The following is a 23,376-nucleotide window of genomic DNA, read 5'->3' on the forward strand; positions in this document are numbered from 1 at the left end:
TTAATGGTGGCAACTGCAATTCCTTGATTTACTTTTTAAAATTCTTTCTGTAGATTCATAGATCTATAGGGACAAAATATAATCAGTGGGTCAGAGATTGTTTTAATTAATAGAGAACATTAAATTTGGTATTAATCCACTAATGAAGGTGGCAGCTTCTATTTCTTGGTTGGTATTTCTTGAATTCTTTTTTGTGTAGACTCATAAGAGATCTCTAGGGAAAAGGATAATGAGTGGTCTTGGAGATGGTTTTGGATTAATACTGAACTTTCTAAATTCACTAGTCATCCATTATTAAAGGTGGCAACTGCTATTACTTGAAGGTTTTTTTATTCTTTTTGTAGACTTGTAAGTGATCCATAGGGACCAAATGTAATCAGTGTGCCTTGGAGATTGTTTTGGATTAATAATGAACTTTCAAAATTTACTGTTAACCCACTATTAACAGTGGCAAGTGCTACTTCTTAATTATTTTTTAATTCTTTCTGTAGACCCATAAGAAATTCATAGGGACAAAATATAAGAAGTGGGTGTTGGAGATTGTTTTGGATTAATAGTGAATGTTCTTAATTCAGTATTAATCTGCTATAAAAGGTGATAACTGCTATTTCTTGGGGTTTTTTTAAATTCTTTTCTCAGTAGACTCATAGGAGATCTATAGGAAAAAAATAATAAGTGGGTCTTGGAGATTGTTTTGGTTCATAGTGAACACTCTAAATCCACTATTAATGGTGCTGTTTTATTTTTTTAAATTCTTTCTGTAGAATCATTGGAGGTCTATAGGAAAAATTATAATCAGTGGGTCTTGGGGATTGTTTTGGATTAATAGTGAATATTCTAAACTCACTTAAGTGTGGCAACTTCTATTTCTTGGGTTTTTTTTTTGTTTTGTTTTGCTTTTGTTTTTGTTTTTTAGTTTTTTTAATTCTTTTTGTGGACACATAAGAGATTTATAGGGACAAAACATGAGAAGTGGATCTTGGAGATGGTTTTGTATTAATAGTGAACTCTCTAAATCCACTATTAACAGTGGCAATTGCTGTTACTTGTTTTTGTTTTTGTTTCTGTTTTTTTAAATTCTTTCTGTGGATTCATAAGAGATCTATAGGGATGAAATATAATCAGTGGGTCTCAGATTGTTCTGGTTAATAGCAAACATTCTAAATTTAGTATTAATCCACTCTTAAAGGTGGGAACAGCTATTTCTTAGGGTTTTTTTAATTCTTTGTAGACTTGTAAGTGATCTATAGGGACAAAATATAATAAGTGGGTCTCAGAGATTGTTTTGGATTAATTGTCAACATTCTAAACTCTATTATTCCACTATTAAACGTGGCAACTGCTATTTCTTGAATTTTTTAAAAATTCTTTTTTCTGTAGACTCATAAGAGATCTATAGGAGAAAATACAATAAATGGGTCTTAGAGATTGTTTTGTATTAATAGGGAACTCTCTAAATCCACGATTAAAGGTGGCAACTGCTATTCCTTCAGGGTTTTTTTTAAATTCTTTTTTCTGTAAACTTGTAATTAATCCATAGGGACAAAATATAGTAAGTGGGTCTCAGAGATTGTTTTGGATTAATTATAAACATTCTAAACTCAGTATTGATCCACTGTTAAACGTGGCAACTGGTATTCCTTGATTTTTTTAAAAATCTTTTTTCTGTAGCCTCATAGGAGATCTATAGGGAAAATTGTAATCAGTGGATCTTGGAGCCTGTTTTGTAGGAATTCTCCCCTGTTCCTGTTGAGTCCAGAACAAACCCCTAGGGCAGAGCCCAGGGGTTCCATGAGGCCTTGGGTTGCTGTGAGTGTCTTGGTGCCTGGAGAGGCTCCCTAGAGCAGAGGCTGGACAGAGTTAAAGGAATAAAGCAGGGATTTATTAAAAGCCCTTCGAGGGATTCACCTTGGGCAGTGCAAGAGCCCGGCCATGGCTACACCCGAGATGGACCCTGGGTCAGGAGTTCTCACACTTTTATAAGTTTGGCTCGATTCCCACATTGGGGTTCTCTTGGGAAGGATGAATTAGGGAAACCTTATAAATATGAGTGCCTAGCAAAAGACTTTGAGAATATGGAAAATATAAGCTAAATAAATTTTCGACTGAAAGCAACTGAATGCCTGGAGGCGCCTTGGTTTAGATAATGGTAGATGCTGCCAGTACCAAGAAGCAAACAGACATCCTCCCTAGGCATGGCAGGAAGGTCCCAGATAAAATTTAGAGATAATAAAAGCAGTAAAACATGGTAATATAGTGATTCCTATAGGTTGCATGCAAATGTTAGGGAATTTGTATCTTGTATTAGATTGGTTAGTGGAAATTAGAATATTCAACATAGAAGAAGATTTAATGTATTGTAAAGGGGAAAATCTCTTTCTTATGTTCTTACTTTTTTTTCGCTCTTTCCTCCTACTCTCGCTCTATCTCTCTTTTTCCATCGTGCTCTGAGCTGTGGCTGCAGTTCCCAGCAGGGTCTCATATAAACCCACACCCTACGAAATAAACTGCAAACTTCAACACCAGAATACAGAGAGCGCCTGAGTTTGTCCCGGCGCAGTAATTCCCGCAGGGTTCATTGTCCAATCCCAGCTCCAGGTTCTGCAGTCCCACCCTCCCAGATTCTCTCCTCAATTCGCTGCTGTTTGCACTTTTTGGGGCTGGAGCTGTAGCGTGTCCTTGGTTCTGGGGCTGGAAAAGGAGTTTTGGCTGAGCTGTGAGGAGAACTTGTAACACTCGAGATGAAGTTTAGCGTTATGCACCATGCAGAATGTGGAAAGCACGAGAGGTAGATGTGGAGGCTCGAGTGTGAGTGTCGCCGTGTCGCGCAGGTGGCTCCGGAGCGCGCTGAGGCTCCGTGTCCCGGCCCCGGGCACCGGCGCTGCCCTCGCCATCGCTCCCACTCGCGGGTGGATCGCCACGAGCCGCAAAGCTGCTGTCCACGTGGACTGGTGCTGAAATCTCCCGCCCGGCCGCCGCCAGAGCCTCGCCAGCCAAGCCCAGAGACATGGCCACCAACGGCACCAAGGTGGCCGACGGACAGATCTCCACCGAGGTCGACGCCTCCATCACCAACGACAAGCCCAAAACCTTGGTAGTAAAAGTGCAGAAGAAGAAGGCGGACCTTCCCGACCGAGACACCTGGAAAGGGAAATTTGACTTTCTTATGTCCTGTGTAGGTTATGCCATTGGCTTAGGGAATGTGTGGAGATTCCCCTACCTGTGTGGCAAGAACGGTGGAGGTACGTTTGTGTGTGCCAACTAATCAAAACCTGGTTTGAATAGATTTTTCATACACATCGTTGGTTTTGGTTGGGGATTTTTTTGTTGGTGTTTTGGGGGAGTTGCAGGAATTTTTATTTTTTTAGGGTTTTTTCGTTTGGTGGGTTTTTTTTTTTTTTTTTTTTTTTTTTTTTTTTTTTTTTTTTTTTTTGAGTGGCTGGTTGGTTTGGCTTGGTCTATTGGGAGGGTTGTTTTGTGATTTTTTTTTTTTTTTTGTTTATTTCCTGTGGTGGTTTTGGTGGGTTTTTTTAATTTTTTATTTTGGGTCTTTTGGGTTTTGTTGTTGTGTTGTTTGGGGGTTTTGGTTTTTCATTTGTTTGTTTGCTATGGAGTCTTTTGGGGTTTTTTTTTGTTTTTGTTTTGTTTTGGATTTTTTGGGTTTTGTTGTTGTTTTGAGGGGTTTTTTTGTTATTTTGTTTGTTGACTGTGGGGGGTTAGGGGGCTTTTTTGGAGGGGTTGTTTTGTTTTGGGGTTTTATTGTTGGTTTGGTTTGTTTTTTGGTTTTTTTGACTGTTTGCTGTGATGTTTTCTGTGTTTGGGTTTTTTTTTTGGTTGGTTGTGTGTGGTTTTGGGGGGTTTTGTTTGGCTTTTGTTTGTTTATTTTTGTTTGGTTGTCGTTTTCTTTTGGGTTTGGGGGGTTTTGTTGGTGTTGTTGTTTTGGCTTGGTTTTTGGGTTTTGTTTTGTTTTGCTGTTTGGGTTTTATTGCTTTCCACTTTCCCAGGATGTTCAGAGCCATTTTGGAGTGTGGAGCTCTGCTTTGAGCTCTGCCCTGAAGTTTATTCTCACTCCTATCTGCCAGCTGCACTTAAAAGACCATAAAGTATCAGAGCAGAACTAAAGCACGTTGCCCTCCACCCAACCCTGCAGATCCCTCTTTTTTGGGCTGAGTTTTGAGAGGATTTCATGGGGTTTGTAGCTGACTGTGAGCTCCCCATAAAAGGCTGGAAAGCAGCCAGGGCTGGTTAAAGCCTTTGTGCTCTCCATGAGAGGTGAAGGCCACAAAGTCCACAGGCTTTTGGATTTCAGCTTTTTACTTCAACAGAAAACATTTAAATGATGAGGAGTTATGTTTCTCCCTTTATTTTCACCACTTGAGGTGCTGGCTCAGAAGTGCACATGTGATTTCCACTAGCATTTCTGAAATGTTACATCTGAGAGAAAAATAAAAAATCCTGTGGGTTTCTTTTCATATACAACAGAAATGGAAACTGGAAATTCAGTTGTGTTTTTCCCCACCCTAACTGACTTTTTTTGGACTTTCTTTTTAGGTGCATTCCTGATTCCCTATTTCCTTACTTTAATTTTTGCTGGAGTGCCACTGTTCCTTTTGGAGTGTTCCCTTGGTCAGTATACATCTATAGGAGGCCTTGGAGTGTGGAAGCTTGCTCCAATGTTCAAAGGTGCAGTATGGATTCCAATTATTCCTCATTTGTTTCCAAACTGCAGAAGTTTCACAAAGTGCCACGGCAAGGATGTTTCTTGGTGCCTTTCATTTATATTTAAACCATGATTTTTCTAGAGAAAACACTGATTTTCTGAGGTGTAACTGATGACTTTGAAACATGTTGGGATTTTTTTTTTTGTTTTCCATTAAAAATAGTAGGATTTAGGCATTAGAGTTGCAACAAACTTATTTTTGAACTTCAAAAACTCTTGGGGTTTTTTGAAGAAATGTGTAAAGACTTAAAAATAGCATATCCAGCAGTAGTTGTCTGAGCAGGTTTGGAACGGTTCACAGCAATTTGGTAAACTTTGGTAAATTTTTCTGAGCTCACAGAGATTGGTATCAACTGCTTTTTAAATTGAAATTGAAAAGCCAGGAATTCATGCTGAATTCCTCAAGACAAACTCACTCCACACTTTGAGGTTTGATTACCAGAACCCCAGGGTTTTAATCCCCATTCTGCACAGACCCACACACCTCTCAAACGATTCTTTGCTCCCTTCTCATCCCAAATCCTCTGACACTTCCGAGCTGCTGAGCTGAGTCCTGGCCCAGCAGAGCTGCTGTGCTGTTCCAAATTACCTCACACAGTAGGGCTGGCAATTAGCACAGGGTGAGCTGAGAGTTTGTTGAGATTGAATTTTGCTCTGGGAGGTTTTGCATTGGGAAAACGCGGAGAGATGAAATTGTTTCTCACAGAGAAGAGTTTTTGGTAGGGGTTGGTAGAACCTTGCTTTGCATTATCCTGATTATTGTGAGCACTCCCTCCTGCTCAGGGTCATGGAACAGCTGTCCTGAAGAGTTTAGAACAGCCCTGGAGTGCCCGTGTGGAGCAGAAGACATCCTCACGATGGAACCCTGCCATTCCTTTAGTCAGCCTGAGCACCAGGCACTCTGCTGCGTGTCCTGAGTGCCCTGGAACACATCCTCACTGTGTGTGCATCTGCCACGGGCTCTGGGGGCTGCTGCTCCAGACAAGGAGCTGATTTCCCTCTTTTTCCTGGGAGCTCTGAGGTGGGAGTGCACCACAGAGAGAGCTGAAGGCTGGCAGTGAGCTCGTGGGTGGCTGAGCCATCCCCCAAATCCCCCTTTGTGGAATGGCACTTGGCACTGCTCACTCCTGCAGCATTTCCCACGTGCTGCCTGCCCCATGTGATGGGTTTGCCCTGAACTGAGCTCTTCTCTTGTTTTATTTCTCTTTGTTTTCCTTCCAGGTGTGGGGCTGGCTGCTGCAGTCCTGTCCTTTTGGCTAAATATTTACTACATTGTGATTATTTCGTGGGCCATATACTACCTGTATAATTCCTTTACCACTGTAAGTGTGTGTCACAGGGGATGGGGAATTATTTCTTGGATGTAAAGCCAAGTAAAATATTTATACATCACTAATCTGCCTCGGTGTAGATGTGTGAGATTAACATAGCACACACAGAAATCTGTGGGATAATCCATTCTTACTGAAAAAACCCAACTATTTTGTAAAAATCCCCCCTTTTTTTTTCTCTCCACAAGAAATTTAGAAAGAAAACTGAGCTTACAGGCCAGTCACTCTCCCAAGAACAATTCTAGTGTACAATTAATTATTTTATTTCTCCAGTAGAAGCCACACAAACATGAGTTTTTTGGGAAGTAGTATCATTGCAATGTGGTTTAGTGATGGAGGGGTTTATTAAAGAAACCCCCATGGAATGGAAGGTCTGTGATTTTATTAGCTCTGAACTTCCATTCATTGCTGTTATTTTTGCTTTGTTTTCTTTCCTGTTTACTTTATTTTTAGCTGCCTTTTTTTCCCCCTCAAGGGTGATTCATCAGCTGAGTAAGTCTTGTCTGATTTGTGGGGCTTGGCCATCTGAGGAAGCATTCTTACATAAGTTGCATATAATTAATGCATCATTGTTCAATTGTCTCTTCTATAAATTTTGCTCATGCTTGCTTGTTCTTGGCTTTAAAGAATATTGCCTTGATCAAATTTGCATTAATTACTGTCTGGGAGTGACATGACCATTTCTGCTTTGTTGTCCTCAGAATTGTTATTGATGTGAAAGGTCAGGCAGAGTCTGGAAGTGTTTCTTGTGGCCCATGTTCAATGAATATTGACTTCTAATTCCCTTGAAGCCTCTTATCCCTGTGCATAAAGCACACAGTGCCCTGATACAACAGTTCTGTGACAGGATTTTCCAACAATTGCCATCAGAAGGATCTATAAATTATCTGTAAATGAGGCCCATTCTAATGGACACCATGGGAAACAGGTTCTGCTCCTCAGAACTTCTGAGAGATGGGATGGACACATGCAGAACATGCACGTAGCAAAGAGAAATTTTATCTTTTCTAGTTATCCCCTGACCTGAGGGGAAAATGAAAATCTCTGATCAATAACCATGCCAATTTTATTGTCTCTTGTGCAACAAGAGGTACCAGGACCTCCAGGAGGTCGTTCCTGCTGCTTTAATAGAATCTCATGGTGAGAGTATTGAATCCAGAGCGTTTGGGCTGCTAGGTTCAAGAAAAGAAGGAATATTTCCACACCTGCCTCCCACAACTGATAGGAATTGAAATAACTTTTCAATTATCCCTGGGGAGATCAATGTCTGCAGAGCTCCAGGTGCTTTAGTTCTGCACTCAGCTGTCAGTTCTAGCAAAGAAAGAGATACTTGAGGTAATTCTTGCTTTAAAAGTGTTTGACTTGAGGTTTGTGGTTCCCTTCCTCCACCAGACCCTTCCTTGGAAACACTGTGAGAACCCCTGGAACACGGAGCGCTGCTTCTCCAACTACACCTTAGCAAACACCACCAACATGACAAGTGCCGTGGTGGAGTTCTGGGAGTAAGCTCATCCTTTTCCTCCCTCCTTCCCGGGCATGGTCCAGGCCCACCTTGTCACCCTTCCCATCCCACCCTGTGAATTCCTTGCCAAATGCCCCGTTCTGTTGGCTCCTTGCAGACGCAACATGCACCAAATGACCGACGGCTTGGAAAAGCCCGGGCAAATCCGATGGCCACTGGCAATCACCCTGGCCATCGCCTGGATTCTGGTGTATTTTTGTATCTGGAAGGGGGTAGGCTGGACTGGAAAGGTAAGATTAAAAAGTACTGTAAATATCTTTCAATTAAAAATGCCCATTTTGCTCAAATATTCTGAAAATTCTTGAGGTAAGAGGCACTGGGGGCAGTTTGGCTATCAGAGCTCTGGGAAATATTTAATTTGTGGTTTTTTGAATTGATACAGCCCCATGTTTTAGAGAGCTGGCTCCTCTGTAGCTGGGTCAGACCACAGCCATAGATACTTCACTTACAGACCTCTTGGCTTGGCCAGGTATAAAATCAGCTAAAAATATTCCTGCTTGTTCCTGGGATGAATATTCCAGGGCAGCAATAGAGTGAGGGTGAAGTGGTTTGGTTTCAGTAGGAATTGTACATTTATTGCACAGCTCTTGCTGGACCTGGGTATGTGAGGAGGTGTAGGGAAGAGCTGCTCCCACCTTCCCTCATGTGAGTGAGAAACATTTGAGGCCCTTTCATAGGATTTCACACTGTGCTTCTTGGGGTCTCAGTGGAAATTGGGATTTACTAATCAATGAAAGGAAATTACATTATTGAGAGACCTTTGTGAATGAAGGGGCAGCCACATCTGACATTGGCTCATGCCTTTCCCTGTCAGGACAAATCCCAGGGAAATGAAAAGCCACAGCAACGGGGTTTGGTGTCAGCTGAAGGGCTGGGTTAGAAGAGCTCAGCTCCGGTGCAGAGCACTGGGATTTCCTCACACTGAAGGAAAGGATCGTTGGCTTTGGACAAGAGGTTATAACTGTGACCCACCTCACACTGTGCTGAACAGGGCTCAGCTGAGCTCAGAGCAAACCAGAGCCTCTCTCCTGTCTCCAAGGGACAGAGAGGGCAAAAAGAGAGCTGAGTCTGACTTCAGAAAGGGACCTCAGAAAAGGCAAGACTGTAGGAGCCTGTAATATACAGCAGGAGAGAGTGGGAAAAGAAACTGCCAGATGTTTTATGAGCAGGATCCTGGTGCCATGATCCTTGTGATTTTGGGACTTCCTCGTGTTAAATACCAAAAAAAAAAAGTGTGAAAATATCCACTCTTTGCAGTAAAATAGGCAACAGCCACCTGCCTTTAGACCTGGAGTTTAGGGGATTTTGCTGTAGGCACTTCCCAAGCTTTTTCATTGAAAAATGCCTCAATTTTAAGAGCCTCAGTTGCTGCTAGAGTATTTTTCAGGGAGCAATATTTTTGATCATTCTTCCTTGCACACTTACACTGTCTTGTTTCTTCACATCAGGTGGTATATTTCTCTGCTACTTATCCCTATGTTATGCTGCTTATCTTGTTCTTCCGTGGTGTAACACTGCCTGGAGCAAAGGAAGGCATTTTATTCTATATAACTCCCAACTTCAGTAAGCTTTCAGACTCTGAGGTAAATATTCCCCCCGGTAAACAAAAGTTTCATTCCTCACTGTTCCCCTTTCAGACATATGACCTGCTCCTCAAGTGCAGAAACAGATTTTTTTAAAAATTGTTTCCTGCAATCAGGTTTGGCTGGATGCTGCCACACAGATTTTCTTCTCCTATGGTTTGGGTCTTGGTTCACTGATTGCCCTTGGAAGTTACAACCCTTTCCACAATAATGTTTACAGGTAAGCAGATGACTGCACATATTGCAGTGGCACTTGCCTGTCTCAGCTGGAGCTGGGCTCTGTCTCTGTGTACAGATAATTGAAATAAATTTTAATATTGAATATTAGTTGTTCTATCTGGCTGGGGGTGAGATGTGTAACTGCATTTACACCAGTGGGAGACATTTCCCCAGCATGAAATGGAGACTGTGAAATCCTAAATCATGAAATCCTAGATCGTGAAACCTAAATTGTGAAATCTTTCCTCAGGACAAAATAAAAGAAAAAATAATAATTAAAAAAAAATAATAATAAATTTGCTTTTCCAGCTGCTTAAAGCCCCTTCCCTTTGTTTCAGGGACTCCATCATAGTGTGCTGCATAAACTCATGCACGAGCATGTTTGCTGGCTTTGTCATCTTCTCCATTGTGGGATTCATGGCCAATGTCACAAAGAGGCCAATTGCAGATGTTGCAGCATCAGGTACCTGATCTCTTTTCCTCTAAGCTGTCCATCAGTTATTGTTTTGCCTGTAGGTTGTTCGTGCAACTGCTCGAAATCCTCACAGCTCCTCAGCTCCCTGTCCCCTCGGTCTCCCCATGGCAGAAGGAAAAGTGTTGTCCCAGCCCACTCCAGGCACAGCAGGAGGAGTGCTGGTCATGATGGGGTGGTTTTTAAGCTAACATTTTCCGGTTCAGTTGGGTTTTAACTCCTTTTCCCGTTTCTTGAGGTTAAGCCCTTTGAGGCAGATCCATTTCTCACCCATTCACACCTACACCTATTTCACATGAAAGATGTTTTATTCAGGGCAAGGAGATGTCCATGGGAGGATTCTTTTATTCCTTGCAGTTTCTTGTCTGTCTTCCAGCTGAAAAAGCTTAAAGCAGCAGAGCAGATGGCTGCCCTAACCCAGCTGGTGCACCAGATACTCACTTAGCAGTTCTGGCCACAGGGAGGGATCTCATAACTCAAAGCTTGCTTGGAACTCACTGGTGGACAAAATCTGGATGGCTGTGTTAGCAAACACAACCCACTGAAATATCTCCTCAGTTGGAAAAGGAGAGAATTTAAGCCCTAAAAATAATCTTCAATAAATTACACATACAAGGAGATTAGGTGCAAAATGATGATGGCAGGCACTGTTATTAAAAGCTGCTCTGGAAAGGCAGTGGTGTGTGAAATAAGCTTTTTGGATTTATGTCTTTGATACAGATAGAGTTGTATAAAGGCTACACCTGCAAACACAACAATATTTTTACATCGTGTTAAGTACATTTGATAACAGACCTCTGAGAGACGCCTATGACCACTAATTGCAAAGGATATTTGAAAATTTGACCCTTTAATTAAGGCTTCTATTTCTCCTAGCAAGCTCGGAGGCTGGTGCCAGTATTTACCACCATGAGGGGTTGTTCTGCCATCTTTTATACAGCCTTATAAAACAAATAATATTGTTAAAAGGTGTAGCTGCATTTCTGTGGAATGCAGAGCAGAGTAAAATTAACATATTTGTCTGAAGTTAATCTTGCTTCTGGCACTGCTATTTGGAATGCTTTCTGAACTGGTTTCCAATCATATCTGCTCTTGTTAGCAGTTAATTGCTTCCAAATCCTCATTAGGCTTTGACAATCCAGGTGTTGATGTCACCCTTGCTCCACTGGTTTGGGAGCTGTGACCAAGCACTTGTCACTGCCAGACTTTTAATGGAAACTGAAAAATCAGAGGCACTGCTTAGGTGAAGCACATGAGCTTTATTTCTGTGTTTATTAAATCTGCTAGTTTTTCTCTGACTCTGACATCCATTTATGCCATGAGAACAAAAAAACCCTCCTTTTAAATAGGAATTTATATTCTCCTCCCAACTCTCTGCCCCCCATCAGCAGTTAGCAAGAAGAAAAATTAAACAGTTTGGCTGTCCACAGCTATGGAGTTTCTTAAAATGTGTATTTTGAGTGAGTGAATGGAATGGGACAGCAAATGGGAATACTGGAAATGCTGGAAAGTGTGTTCTCCATTTCTGAGCTGTGTCTGTTTCTCTTCTGCACGGTGCAAAGCAGAGATTGCAGCTGTCCAAACCTGCTTGAGGGGAGAGAGCTGAGCAGTGCCTGGAGATGTAAGCCTAGCCCAGGATAACATTCCTGCCTTGGCTGTGCCAAGGGGGGTCTCAGGAGCAGCTTCTGAACTTGAACTGCATTCATTATTCTGGTTGGTTGGCTTTGGGGGGTCTTGGGGGTGGTTTTTTTGGTGGTGATTTTTTGGCTGGTTCATTTTGGAAGCCAGGTCCTTGCAGTGCCCTCGTGGTCAGAGAAGAGTGAAGAGCTGAAATCCCTGCTCAGGGGCTGTCCAGAGGCACCAAACAAAGCTCAGCAGGAGCAGAGTGCCAGCCCCAGCCCTGCCCACTGATGCTGTGTCTCTGTTCCTCCCCCAGGCCCTGGACTGGCATTCCTGGCTTACCCAGAGGCAGTGACACAGTTGCCCATCTCCCCTCTGTGGGCAATACTCTTCTTCTCCATGCTGCTCATGCTTGGCATTGACAGTCAGGTAAAACCGGGGTGAAAACAAATCAAAATGCACATTTTGTGCCACTGGTTGGAACGGGGTTGGGCTCTCCCTGTGCTCTCCACTGCCAGCTGGAAGTGGGGCAGGATGGTCCCTGGAATAATCACATAAAGAGTAGGAGGCACTGAGGAAAGACTGAGTAAAATATTGATGCTTAGACACTTTTGCTCTTTCATGAACTGTTGAAAGCACGTGAAAAACAGGCAGCAAATTTATTCTGGAGGCAAAAAGGAGCTTACCCTTGAAACACCTCCTGTTAAATCACAATATTAAAAATACCTATGCAATATTCAGCTGTGTAGAAAACGCTGGGATGTATTTTACAAGATTTAGATGCCACAGGTATTTGTGAAAGGCAGCTCCAGAACTCACCACTGGAGTGAAAAACTCAGCACACATTTCATTTTAATATCTGGAGTTAATTCAGTGGGCAATGGGATCATTACTGAGGATATTCTGTGGTTTGATGTGTTCTGAAATCACTTCCCAAGGGAAAGGATCACAAATGTATTGGTTCAGGCTTTACCTAAGCTCTGGGTGGTGTCTGACAACTGGAGATGGATGAGGAGGCTCAAGCCTGGGGTTTTGCAAATCCAAGACATTCTCTGCCTAGATTAAACTATTGCATAATTAAGACATGGAATCACTAGAAATGTTGATTGTGACATAAATAAAAAAGCACACAGCACAAGAGAAAACCCTTTAGAAATAACGATGTCCAACAAAACCTTTTGTTAATCAGCGCTAATTTTAATAGAGAGAACAACCCCAGTGGCAGCACTCAGGAGAGCACCCTGCTTATTTTGCAAGGAATATTTGGAGGGCTTGGTCAGGGCTGGTGAACTGTTGGATCATTTTTATGACACCAATCCTAGGCAGATGTGTTAATTCACTTGCAACCAGCTGCAGTTGGCAAACTAGCACCTCCCAGTTCCTGGCACAGCCCTCCCAGCACATAAAGGAATAAGGGATTTACTGCCTTAGCACTGGACCAGTCTTGCAGGACAGAAAATCCATCATTTTCTATAAATCTAAGCTGACTTCAGTCTGTGAACACAAAAAGACCAAGAGGGCATTTTTATCCTGGCAGATGAAAGAAGGAGGAAAATTTACACTTTCTATTTCTTTGTTTTTCAGTGAGCTTCAGGCTTGACATTAAAACCCATTGCTCAGTCTGGGGGGAAACTGCTGTGAAATTAATTGGGTCAAAAATATTCTTGAAAGCACTTGTCTCCAGGCAACTAACAGCTGAGGAAGGTGGTCTAATAGTATTAAAAAGAATATATATCTACAGGCTGTCATGCTTTCTGCATTTCTGTCTGTCACTGAAACATTTCATACACGGTAATTTACAAGAGCTGTAACCATTGGTTGAAATCTACTTGCTCTGCTGAAAATTAATAAAACTTTACTTACCTTCTGGTTTTCACTATTTCAGCCAGCATAATGATAGCATTTATCTGAATATATAGACACAGAAGGATTCTGGAGTGTGGCCATGATTTCCATTTGGAGGACACGGCCTCGACAAAAATGTTTTCTGGGGATACAAATAACAGAATATTTGATTTATTATATATGAGAATCATATGAGAATCTTTAACCTTCTGCTTGAAGCACCAATCTGGTTAGACTTTCTCTGAGTGTTGGCTTTCTTGTATGTGAGTAAATCACATAAAAAAAGAAGTTTATTTTTTAGGATTGAGGGATCAAAGCCCTCAACTGTAGGTTTATCATCTTTGTTAGAAAAAAAGAGCAGTTCCTGTTCACAGAGCAAAAGCAACAGTGCATAGCTTAGAATTTTGAGCGTTCCTCGAGCTGGCAATCTTTCTGCACAGATCTCTTTAGACAGAAACAAGGATGCTCAAGAGCAGAGCTTCCACTGCAGTCAAGTGAATTTTCACTTCTCGTTGGACAGCTGCAGCCTTAGGCCAGTGCAAGCACGAACTGCTCCCCCAAAGGCCGTGCTGGCCTGGCAGGGCTCTGCACTGTGCTCTGTGTGCCTTTCCCTGCAGTTCTGCACCGTGGAAGGTTTCATCACTGCCCTGGTGGATGAGTTCCCCAAGCTGCTGCGCAACCGCCGCGAGCTCTTCATCGCCGTGGTGTGCATCGTGTCCTACGTCATAGGGCTGTCCAACATCACTCAGGTACTGCCATGGGCACCTGGGGCACCTGGGGCACCTGGGTCTGCCACCAGCACTCTCCCTTGCCCAGTCCAGCCAGGAATCGCTGCCAGCCACAGGCAGGGATTGGCGCCACGCAGGAGTTTGGAGGCTTCAGTGCAGAGTGCCCTGTGCTCCCTGCAATGCTTTAGGAGTTCAGCTTTGATCTTTTTATTTATATTTGATTTATTTGTATTAGGATTTTAGCTTTTATATATTTAGCTTTTCTGTTTTCCATGTATTTGCAATCCTGCAGGTCTTTAGTGTAGAACTCTAAACTCCACACACAGTGTCAGCTGCTGCTTTCCCATTCTGCTCACACACAACAATTCCTCTCCAGCCTGGCAATCAAGGACCCCTCACTGCCTCAGGGCCCAGAGATGGAAACAAAAGTGAATTGGGGGGAGCAAACTCGGGGTAAATGACTTCATGACCTGGAGCTGGAATTGGGAGATTAACCCCAATGTGCAAATGGACCAAACTTATCAAAGTGTGCAAACCCCTGACCCAGGGTCCATTTTGGGTGCAGCCCTGGGGGGCTTTGTCTGCCCCAAATGTACCTGAAGGGTCTTCAATAAACAGAACAATAAATAGAACTGATTTTATTGCTTCATTCTGTCTGCCCTCTGTTTGTAGGGAGCCCAAAAAGGCATCACCTGGGTGTCCCCTGCAGGGATCAGGGGACAGCAAAATGCACATCCCCATCCTCTTACAGCCCAAAAAGTGGCAGCTGGAGATGTTGACTTTGCAAACCCTTTGAGGGAAATTATGATTCAATTATGATTAATTATCAAACAGAACTAAAAAAGCAGAACTAAACTTTTCTGTTTATGCAGCAGCAATCTTAATTTTGTCAGGATTGACTTCAAGCCTTAAAAGGATTTATTGTTCAGTTTCCCTTAATAGGCCCCTAACCTGTCCACCACTGTTAGTTTGTACCTTACATTTTGAAGCTGGAGGCCTTGCTCTATTTTTAATACTTTCTTTTCTGTTTTAGGGTGGAATCTATGTGTTTAAGCTTTTTGACTACTACTCTGCCAGTGGAATGAGTCTCTTGTTCCTTGTATTCTTTGAGTGCATCTCGATATCCTGGTGCTATGGTAAACAGCCTGTTTGCATTTTCCCCTAAGCTTTACACACCCCGAGGATAATTCATCCTCTGATCTGTGGTTGAGTGTGCACCTGCTGGGGGTGGCACTGAAAGGATAATTCAAAGTTGGCTTGTGGGAGGTGCTGCTGCCTTTTAAACACCTTACCTAGAGGTCTGGGAGCTGTGAAATGTTTCAGGAATATTCACAAGGTGATATTTCATCTCTTTTCCTGTCCCATCCCTTGGAAAGCCTGGATCTTCAGAGGTGTTGGGTACATATTGCCTCAGGGCTCTTGGGATTTGTAATATTTGGTTTTTCCAGAAATTCTCTCACTCCGGGGTCCTGCAGTGAGTCAGGCTCCTTGGTCAATTAGGGAATAATCACCTTGAAATATCCAGAATGCTAGACTGGCAGTCTCTGCCTCTAAGGATTAATGAGATATTGTCACAGGGTGTTTTTGACCTCAGAGCTGTGTCAGCTCCTCTGAGGAGCTGCCCCCATCCTCACCTGGGCACTCCAGCTGCTCCTGAGCTGGAGAACTGGAGCTCTCCTGCTAGATTGAGAGGATGGAGCAGCATTGGACAGGGGAGAGGCACTGCTGGTGAACCCAGCAAATGGAAAAATACACCAAAATTATCCCAGAAATCACAGAATATTCTGAGCTGGGAGGGACCCAGCAAGGAGCTTAAGTGGATGGTTCATACAGGGCTTGAACCACACCTTGGAATTATCAGCTCCAGGCTCTGCCCACGAAGAAATCAAAGCCATAAATATGTGGCAGACCCAGCTTTGGGGAGCTGGTGCAGAGCAGCAGTGGCAGGAGGGTCTCTCTGATTTCAGACCCTGCATGGTGCCCGTGCATGGAGTGCACTGGAACAAAGCTGGCTCATGCTAGGAGGGGTTGGGGGGTTTTATAATTGTAAAATACACCCCAAATTTCTCATCCTAATATGACCTAGGGTTGAAATCAATCCAGGGTGTTTCTTGCATCTGACCTTCCCGTGTACAACTTCCTCATTTTGCACGGGAATAAGTTTGCTGGTCTCTATTTAATTAATTATGATGTGGAAGAGTGAGAACAAGTGATTTTTGGTGCTTTGGAGCTGGCACACTTTTTCTCATCCAGACAGAGGAAAAGTTATCTTGAGATCTTTGTAGAGCTTCCAAATATAATCATAATTTATCACAATGTCTCTCAGAACCCTTGAGCTTCCAGTCAACTCCATTACCTGATATGTTTCTGTGCTGTTTCTTATTTCTATGTGCAGGTGTTAATAGATTTTATGACAACATCCAAGAGATGGTGGGATACAGACCCTGCATCTGGTGGAAGCTCTGCTGGTCCTTTTTCACTCCTATCATTGTGGCAGTAAGGAACAAACTTTTATTCTCTGCTTGAAAGGATGTAAATGAGTGGCCTGGGTGCTGCAGCCCTGTCATTCCCACCCCCACAGGTTCACATTAGTTCTGCCCTCACTCTTTTTTTAAGGATGTGTGCAATCCCATTGAAGGCAATAAGCAAAAAGCTTATTGGGCATTAGGGGAAGCTTCTGCCACAAAAAGAGAAGCCAAGGTTTTTATTAGACCTCTGGAAATGGATTGGCAGAGTTAGAAAACTGTAAGGAAAAACTTTTGACTTTTTTTTTTTCTTTTTTGTTTTTTTTTTTGTATTCTAAAATAGGATTTAGCAATCTAAAATCTACATTTTCCACATAGACAAAAATACCAGCATTTTGTAAACTGAGTTCCTCCACAGGCACTGCTGGTGACAGAGCAGGGTTCTATACTTGTGTTCTTCCCTCATGGGATATATTAATTATTTTATACTACATTGCTGTGGGTTTTCTGGCTAACTCTGCAAGAAACCTGTACTGGAAACCACAGGACAGCCTTTTCTTGATTCTAAACTTTACCCAGTTAATCCCATTCAGCACCTTGTGAAGTAATAAGCAAAGAAATGTAAATTTACAGCACATACACTGAACCCAGCTGTGATGTAACAAACTAATCAAGCAGCCACTGTTACACATGAGCCAGCATTTAACCAGACAAAAGCAAACGAGGAGCACTAAAGAGACACAGAAATGTGTTCATTGAGGGGTCCTCGAGTCATCCCTTCCCAGATTTCTGTAGAAACAAGCATTCAGGAAGGTGTAAGAAACACATTTTGTTTTAGTGGCACAGGAGGAGGATGGCCAGCATTGTAAAACTGGCCAGATTTGGCAAGTCCTCAGCAGAATGTGCTGCCCAGCCCAGCTCAGAGCAGGGATAAAAATCTGCCTCTGCATCCTCCTCTGGGAATCTGCCCTGCACAAGGACTCAGCCTGGCACCAGAACGAGCCTCCCTCTCTCCTGGTTCACTTGAGCAGCTTTTCCTGGCTGGTTTAGACATCTGAGTCAGGCCAGGATGGGAGATTTTCCCGGGAACAGCCTATGGAATTCCATGGCTGCAGGGCATCACTGGAGAACATCCCAAAGCACTGCGTGGGTGCTGCTGCTCAGTGGCACCACGTACATGCCCACAGGCATTCCCAGGATCCCAGCAGCCCCTTCCCTCTGGCTCTGTGCAGGTTATCCAAGGAATTTAGTGGTACCAGAGCACACCTGGATTACCTGAGGTGCAGCTTTATAAGTGAAAACACAGTGTTAACATGGAACATTCCTTTTGGTAAGAGGCATCTTGGGAAGCTGCATAAAAACTCTTGAAGCCAGAACACTGTGGGAACCTCACCCCAAACCCTCCCTTCTGCTTTTTGCAGGGAGTGTTCATCTTCAGTGCTGTGCAGATGACCCCACTGACAATGGGGAGCTACGTGTTCCCAAAATGGGGCCAGGGGGTCGGCTGGTTCATGGCCCTGTCCTCTATGGTGCTGATACCTGGCTACATGGCATACATGTTCCTAACCCTGAAAGGCTCCCTAAAACAGGTAAGTCTGCCTGTCCCCACCCCCCTGGGACCTGTGCAATCAAAGAGTGCTGGGCACTTCTTTTCTGACATCTATTTCCCCCTCAGTTATTTTGCTTTGAGCTAAAAATACATAAAAGTGGCGGCCAAAAGACAAGAGAGTGTCTGAGCCATCTGCTGCTGAACACAATTCCCACCTTCCACAGGCTCCTCATCTCTGCTCTGGCAGCTGCAGACACTTGGCACTCCAGCTCCCCACACCTCGACAACAGAGGAGCAGTTTGTAAAACATGGGAATTGGTCCTGATGAATATGAGACACACGGCCATGGGGTGCTCTGGGGAGCTGGGATCAAAGCCGGGGACTAATCCACACAACTCTGGGTCTGCAGGAATCTGCTCAGTGACCCTGCCCTGCATCTCCCTGATGGCCCCAAGGCTTGAGCTCCTGCTCTTCACCTGCTCCCAGCCACACCTGCCCTGCTCTGCTGCAGCTGGCAGGGAGGACACGAAATGTCTGGGGAGCACTTCCCTTTAGCTTTTATTGAAGGGATTTCTGTTTCGGGGAGAACATTTGGGGCTTTTCTCTCCTTGCTCTCAGCCTCTCCCTGATTGCTCATCCCATTTTTTAAAAGGAGGTAACACTTCTCATGGAAGAGAGTCTGGGGTTTTTTCAGGCAGTTTTTATTTCAGGCAGTTTCTATTTCAGTTCTGAGGCCCTCAGAGATGTGCTGCTAAAGGAGTGGGAAATACTGATTAATACATTATTGCCCCACACACTGTTCAGGAAGCACCTACAATCACCACACCTCCTTTTTTTAATCCGGGTGGATCCTCAGTTTTCCCTCTCCAGCTCCTCCTGTACATCACAGCCAGTTCTCCAGCCCAGCTACTGAAACACTCTGACTGTGGGAGCCAAAGACTGTCAAAAGGAATTTGTCAGAACTTCTGGAATATTCTAAAATCAGCTGACAGAGCCATCTTTGCAAAGGGCTGGGTGATCTTAAGCAGAATTGACGAGTGATGTCTCATGAAATACTCGGATCTTGATCCAAATATTTGTCTTCAGCAAATTTTGAAGGACTCAGTGAGGCTTCAAAGAAGTCTGCAAAAAAAAAAAAAAAAGAACAAACTGGATTTTGATTTTTTTTTTTGTTTCCCCTGTTTCCTGTTCTTAGCTCTTACATGTTGAATAGATTTCCCTTAGTCTTATGGAAACTTTTAGGTGCCAAAGGAGAACTGTTGCCCTAAAATGCAGCAGGGTTGTGGGAGACCACGGTAAAAGTTCCTCATCTCAGCCTCGTTGTGGATTAGGGTCTCATTTTTGGAAGCACTGAGCAGTGATGATTAAGTGATGGGAGGAGCTGCAGCAGTGAGAGGCCCTGAGGAGCCAAACTGGGATTTCTTTTGAGACATAAATGTGAGCTGGGCAGAGAAGCTGAAGGACCAGAGAGGACAAAAGGACGAGGAAAGACAGAATAGGAATAAACCACTCTAAAATACAAAAGTGTTCCAGCTGTTTTGTCCTGGGAGGAGCTCTCAGCTCTGCTGGGGAGATGCTCATCACTCTGGCACCAGCCCTGCTGCCCACTGCAGCCCTGTGCTGGACCCTGGGCTCACAGCACAGCCTCTCCTCATTCCTTGTCCCCAGGGAAGCTCCTGCCACGTCCAGGACAGAGCTGGAATTCTGTTTAGTGGAAATGGCTCACTGCTGGTCCCTGGGAAGATAGGTTGTTGTAAAGAATTGTCTTTAATTTTTTTTTTTTTAAGAGTAAGCCTAGAAAGAGTTTTTTTGGCTGCCTCACATTTATTGTTGTCCTTTGAACAGCGCATCCAGGTGATGATTCAGCCCAGTGAAGACATCACCCACCCTGAGAACGGGCCAGACCAGGCCCAACAGAGCAACTCTGCCAACAAAGAAGCCTACATCTAAACTCCTCTCATCCGAGAACCACTCCTCCTCCAGAAAAACAAAAAATATGGTTGAATATGACCACAAATTCACGTCTGAGAATATAATTACCTACCTCTAGTGGCAAAAAAAAAAAGAAAATACACATTTAAAAAAAAAAAAAAAAGAAAAAAAAAGCACCAAGGTCATCTCCACTCCGAGGGAATCGCCATGGGTTCGATCCAGCCGTCGCGAGCTCAGATGTTTGACAGTGTTTTTGTGTTCTCCAGCAATCCACAGACTGTTAATGTTTTTATCCTTTCACAATGATAGTTGCATACCTTGGAATTTGTAAATTGATGTGCCAGGACCTTTTTAATCTACCTTTTAGCACGACTATTTGAAGTTTTGTGCTGCTGATTTTTAGTAGTTGATCACTATTTCTTACCGCTGAATCCCAAGACTGTTATTTCTGACTTTGCAGGAGTAAAATTAAGTTTGGAGTTGTTTTGTACAAAAAGAACGGAGTATTTTGTAAACAAGTGATTTCCAGTGCAAAAGTCTGCCCTTAAAATTTGCTCCAGCTGAGGCCATTTGAGGGGGGAAGAGTCTCTTCCTTCAATTAACAGCAGGCACAGCCTTTATAAACATTCCTAGTGCAAAAATTGAGTTTTTTGTGGCAGAGCAGCCCAGGCCAAACACACTGGCTATGCTCAGCCTTTCAGGGTGACTTTCAAACAAGGTCATACATTTCTTTAAAAATACATATCTTGCTTCTTATAAAAGAAGCAAGAAGCAACGTTAGAGGCAGGAATACAACTTTTAACTTTTTTAGCAGAGTAATAGCCAAGAGCTCTTAAAGATTCCCAGGAGTAAAATACAAAGTATTTGCCATTCAAGCTCAGACTCCCTGAGCTTTCATCATGCTGTTATCACTCTACTATTATTGCATTGCCACCGAAATAGAAACCAAAACAGAAAAGATTGAAGCTTCTCCTTGTAAGTCCCAATTTCGGGCTCGATTGATCCTGCTACAGAACTTCCCCAGTTCCCAAGCACAAACCCCGCATGGTCAGCACTTTGAGAGCAGTGGGATTTCCATTTCCAGGGGCTGGCTGGTGCTGGGGGCACGAGGGAGAGTTCTCTGATGCCACAGCAATCCCTGGCCAGCCCCTGGAAGTTTTCCCTGTGTGGGGAATGCAGCGGGAGCCCCGCTTGGCATTTCTCGTTTGGCAGCTATAAGACAGGCACGGAGGCTTTTTTTTTTTTTTCTTTTTTTTTTCTTTTTTTTTCTTTTTTGGGAGGGTGATGTTTGATTGTAAATGACTGTGACAGAACTGTGCAATGAAAACATGCTTTTCAGCAAACTTTTTTTGTGCACCGTACAATGTTAGATAGCACAATTTATGTAGAACTACTACGTGGAAAAAAAAAAATGTTACCTGTGAATGTTGGGTTTTTCGTTGTTCTCGTCTGAAGGTGACAAACATGTTCTTGCAATAAGGTATTATTCTCAGAATGTCAAGCACATTATGTAGAAATAATATATATATATAATACACATGTATTTCAAACTACATCCTAAACTCTCAGAGTATGTCGGATAGGTTCTAAACTGTTTCATACCTAGGTCAAATGTAAAATACTACGAGATCTAAGCTCCATCCTAAACGGCCATAGCTGAGATGCAAACGTCTTGTAAGTCTTTGGGATTTAGAGGAACCCCCACATCCTACACAGACATCACACATGATACATCATACTTGTGAATTTCATTAGACTAAGGATAAAAACTCCAACTTTCTCTTTATTGTTTAATGTAACCGAGTCCCATGTTGTTCTAAGAAAAATGCAGTATTTAATGTTTGATTGTAAACAATTATGACAGATGTTTGACAGACCTGCTCTTTAGCAAAAAGCTGTACAAACGTTATCACATAGCACAAACTAGTGTTGTAGAACTACTGTGTGTAAACTGTGAATAGCTGTATCTTTTTTGTAGTACTTGCCCTGAAAAAGAAAGATTATTGTATGATCATATATGCTTTTTGCAATAAGGAAATATCCAACACCAAGCAAATCTATCTCTATATAAAAATATATATGTAATATATACATATTCAAAAATATATACAGAGCCTGTTTAAAAGAGTACAGTATTATTTAGTAAATTGCAACCTGTTCTATGGACCAAATGTAAAATATTTATAAATTAAGATGCATTTTAAATGTCTATAAACGGTGTCATAATTAAAGCACGATTGTTATGTAAGTTTCCAAGAGTTTAGAGGAAAAAGAATAAAGGTTATATTATACATTAAATTCAGAATTTTGCAGTCTTTCATTGGACAAACCCAATCTGTGCTATTTTCAAGTTCCAAATGTGCCATTTATATTAAAAATATCCTTTAAACACCAAAACGCTGTATCCCACTTGTGATGTGTATAATTAATCCATGCTATTCCTACAATGTAATTAGTATGTGCATACATTATACGGGGAGCTGAAGAGGTGCCAGTTAATAGCCCTTCCTGGCATCCTGCTGCTTCCATTCTGCTGTGGCAAGATGGCAGGGCGAGCTCTGGGAGAAGGAAAAAAAAAAAAAAAATATGGATTTTTGGAATGCTTTGGACGGTCCTCGGGTGCACTTCTGCTGCTGCTTTGGGGTGCGAGCTGCAGCACTCCCTGATTTAGGAGCTCTCCCGATGCTGGGCACTCCATGGGGAGGTGATCCACGGCTCCAGAGCTCGCAGCTCCTGTGCCAGCTGCCCTGGCAGGGTGAGAAGATGCGGACAAGACGCGGAGAAGAATTCACGGCGCAGCTGCACCGCCGCTCCTGGGCTCGGGAATTAATTATCTGCCTGCGAAACTGGAGCAGGACTTCATGCTGGGAAGAGCCTGAGTGATTTAGAGGACCTGATTAGGATGGAAAACGCTCCCAAGAGGCGTCTGGAAACACAGGCTTCGAGTGCCAAGTGCTGACCTTCAGCAGGAGCGCACGGCGAGGGCACGGCGGCCAGGGCAGGTCCCAGATTGTTCTGGAGAAGGGGAAGCAGCAATTTTGGGAATACAGAGGGAAATGGGGAAGGAAGAGGCTGGGGCTGTCGCTGCTGGCTGGGGGTGCTGGCAGGCCAGGGGGGCAGCAGGGGCTGAGGAGCAGGAAGCTCCTTGGAGGATATTGCGTTAGTGCCGTGATATTTCCATGTTCTCCTGGAGGAATTTGCTCTTGCCGTGCTGCAGAAATCCCAAAGGCAATTCAACAAGAAAAATGCAAATAAGGTCACTTCTCCCCTACAGGACTGCAGGATGCCCTGGGAGAAATCCATGTCCTTGCTCGTCAGGAGTATTAGTTCAGCTGCATGTGCTTTTATTCTAAAATAACACTGTGTTGCTTTTGGGTTGTTTTTTTTTGT

At 43.2% G+C, this 23,376-nt stretch overlaps 1 protein-coding gene across 2 annotated transcripts in view; it reads left to right on the plus strand.

The window, feature by feature from the left end:
* The window catches only part of SLC6A1 (solute carrier family 6 member 1), a 60,896-nt gene extending 38,612 nt beyond the window's left edge, over positions 1-22,284 (plus strand). For both annotated transcript variants that reach the window (XM_088171686.1, XM_088171685.1), the window contains exons 2-15: positions 2,832-3,242; positions 4,552-4,683; positions 5,942-6,042; positions 7,444-7,553; positions 7,671-7,803; positions 9,022-9,156; positions 9,273-9,376; positions 9,714-9,838; positions 11,784-11,896; positions 13,930-14,061; positions 15,074-15,176; positions 16,436-16,536; positions 17,927-18,094; positions 19,900-22,284. In XM_088171686.1, the coding sequence (XP_088027812.1) occupies positions 3,008-3,242; positions 4,552-4,683; positions 5,942-6,042; positions 7,444-7,553; positions 7,671-7,803; positions 9,022-9,156; positions 9,273-9,376; positions 9,714-9,838; positions 11,784-11,896; positions 13,930-14,061; positions 15,074-15,176; positions 16,436-16,536; positions 17,927-18,094; positions 19,900-20,004 (1,797 nt within the window). In that variant the 5' untranslated portion in view covers positions 2,832-3,007 and the 3' untranslated portion in view covers positions 20,005-22,284. The remainder of the gene's footprint in view (positions 1-2,831; positions 3,243-4,551; positions 4,684-5,941; positions 6,043-7,443; positions 7,554-7,670; positions 7,804-9,021; positions 9,157-9,272; positions 9,377-9,713; positions 9,839-11,783; positions 11,897-13,929; positions 14,062-15,073; positions 15,177-16,435; positions 16,537-17,926; positions 18,095-19,899) is intronic.
* The last annotated feature ends 1,092 nt before the right edge of the window (positions 22,285-23,376 follow it).

The sequence above is a fragment of the Sturnus vulgaris genome, chromosome 11 (assembly GCF_052056855.1).
Source record: "Sturnus vulgaris isolate bStuVul1 chromosome 11, bStuVul1.hap1, whole genome shotgun sequence".
Classification (NCBI taxonomy): Eukaryota; Metazoa; Chordata; class Aves; order Passeriformes; family Sturnidae; genus Sturnus; species Sturnus vulgaris.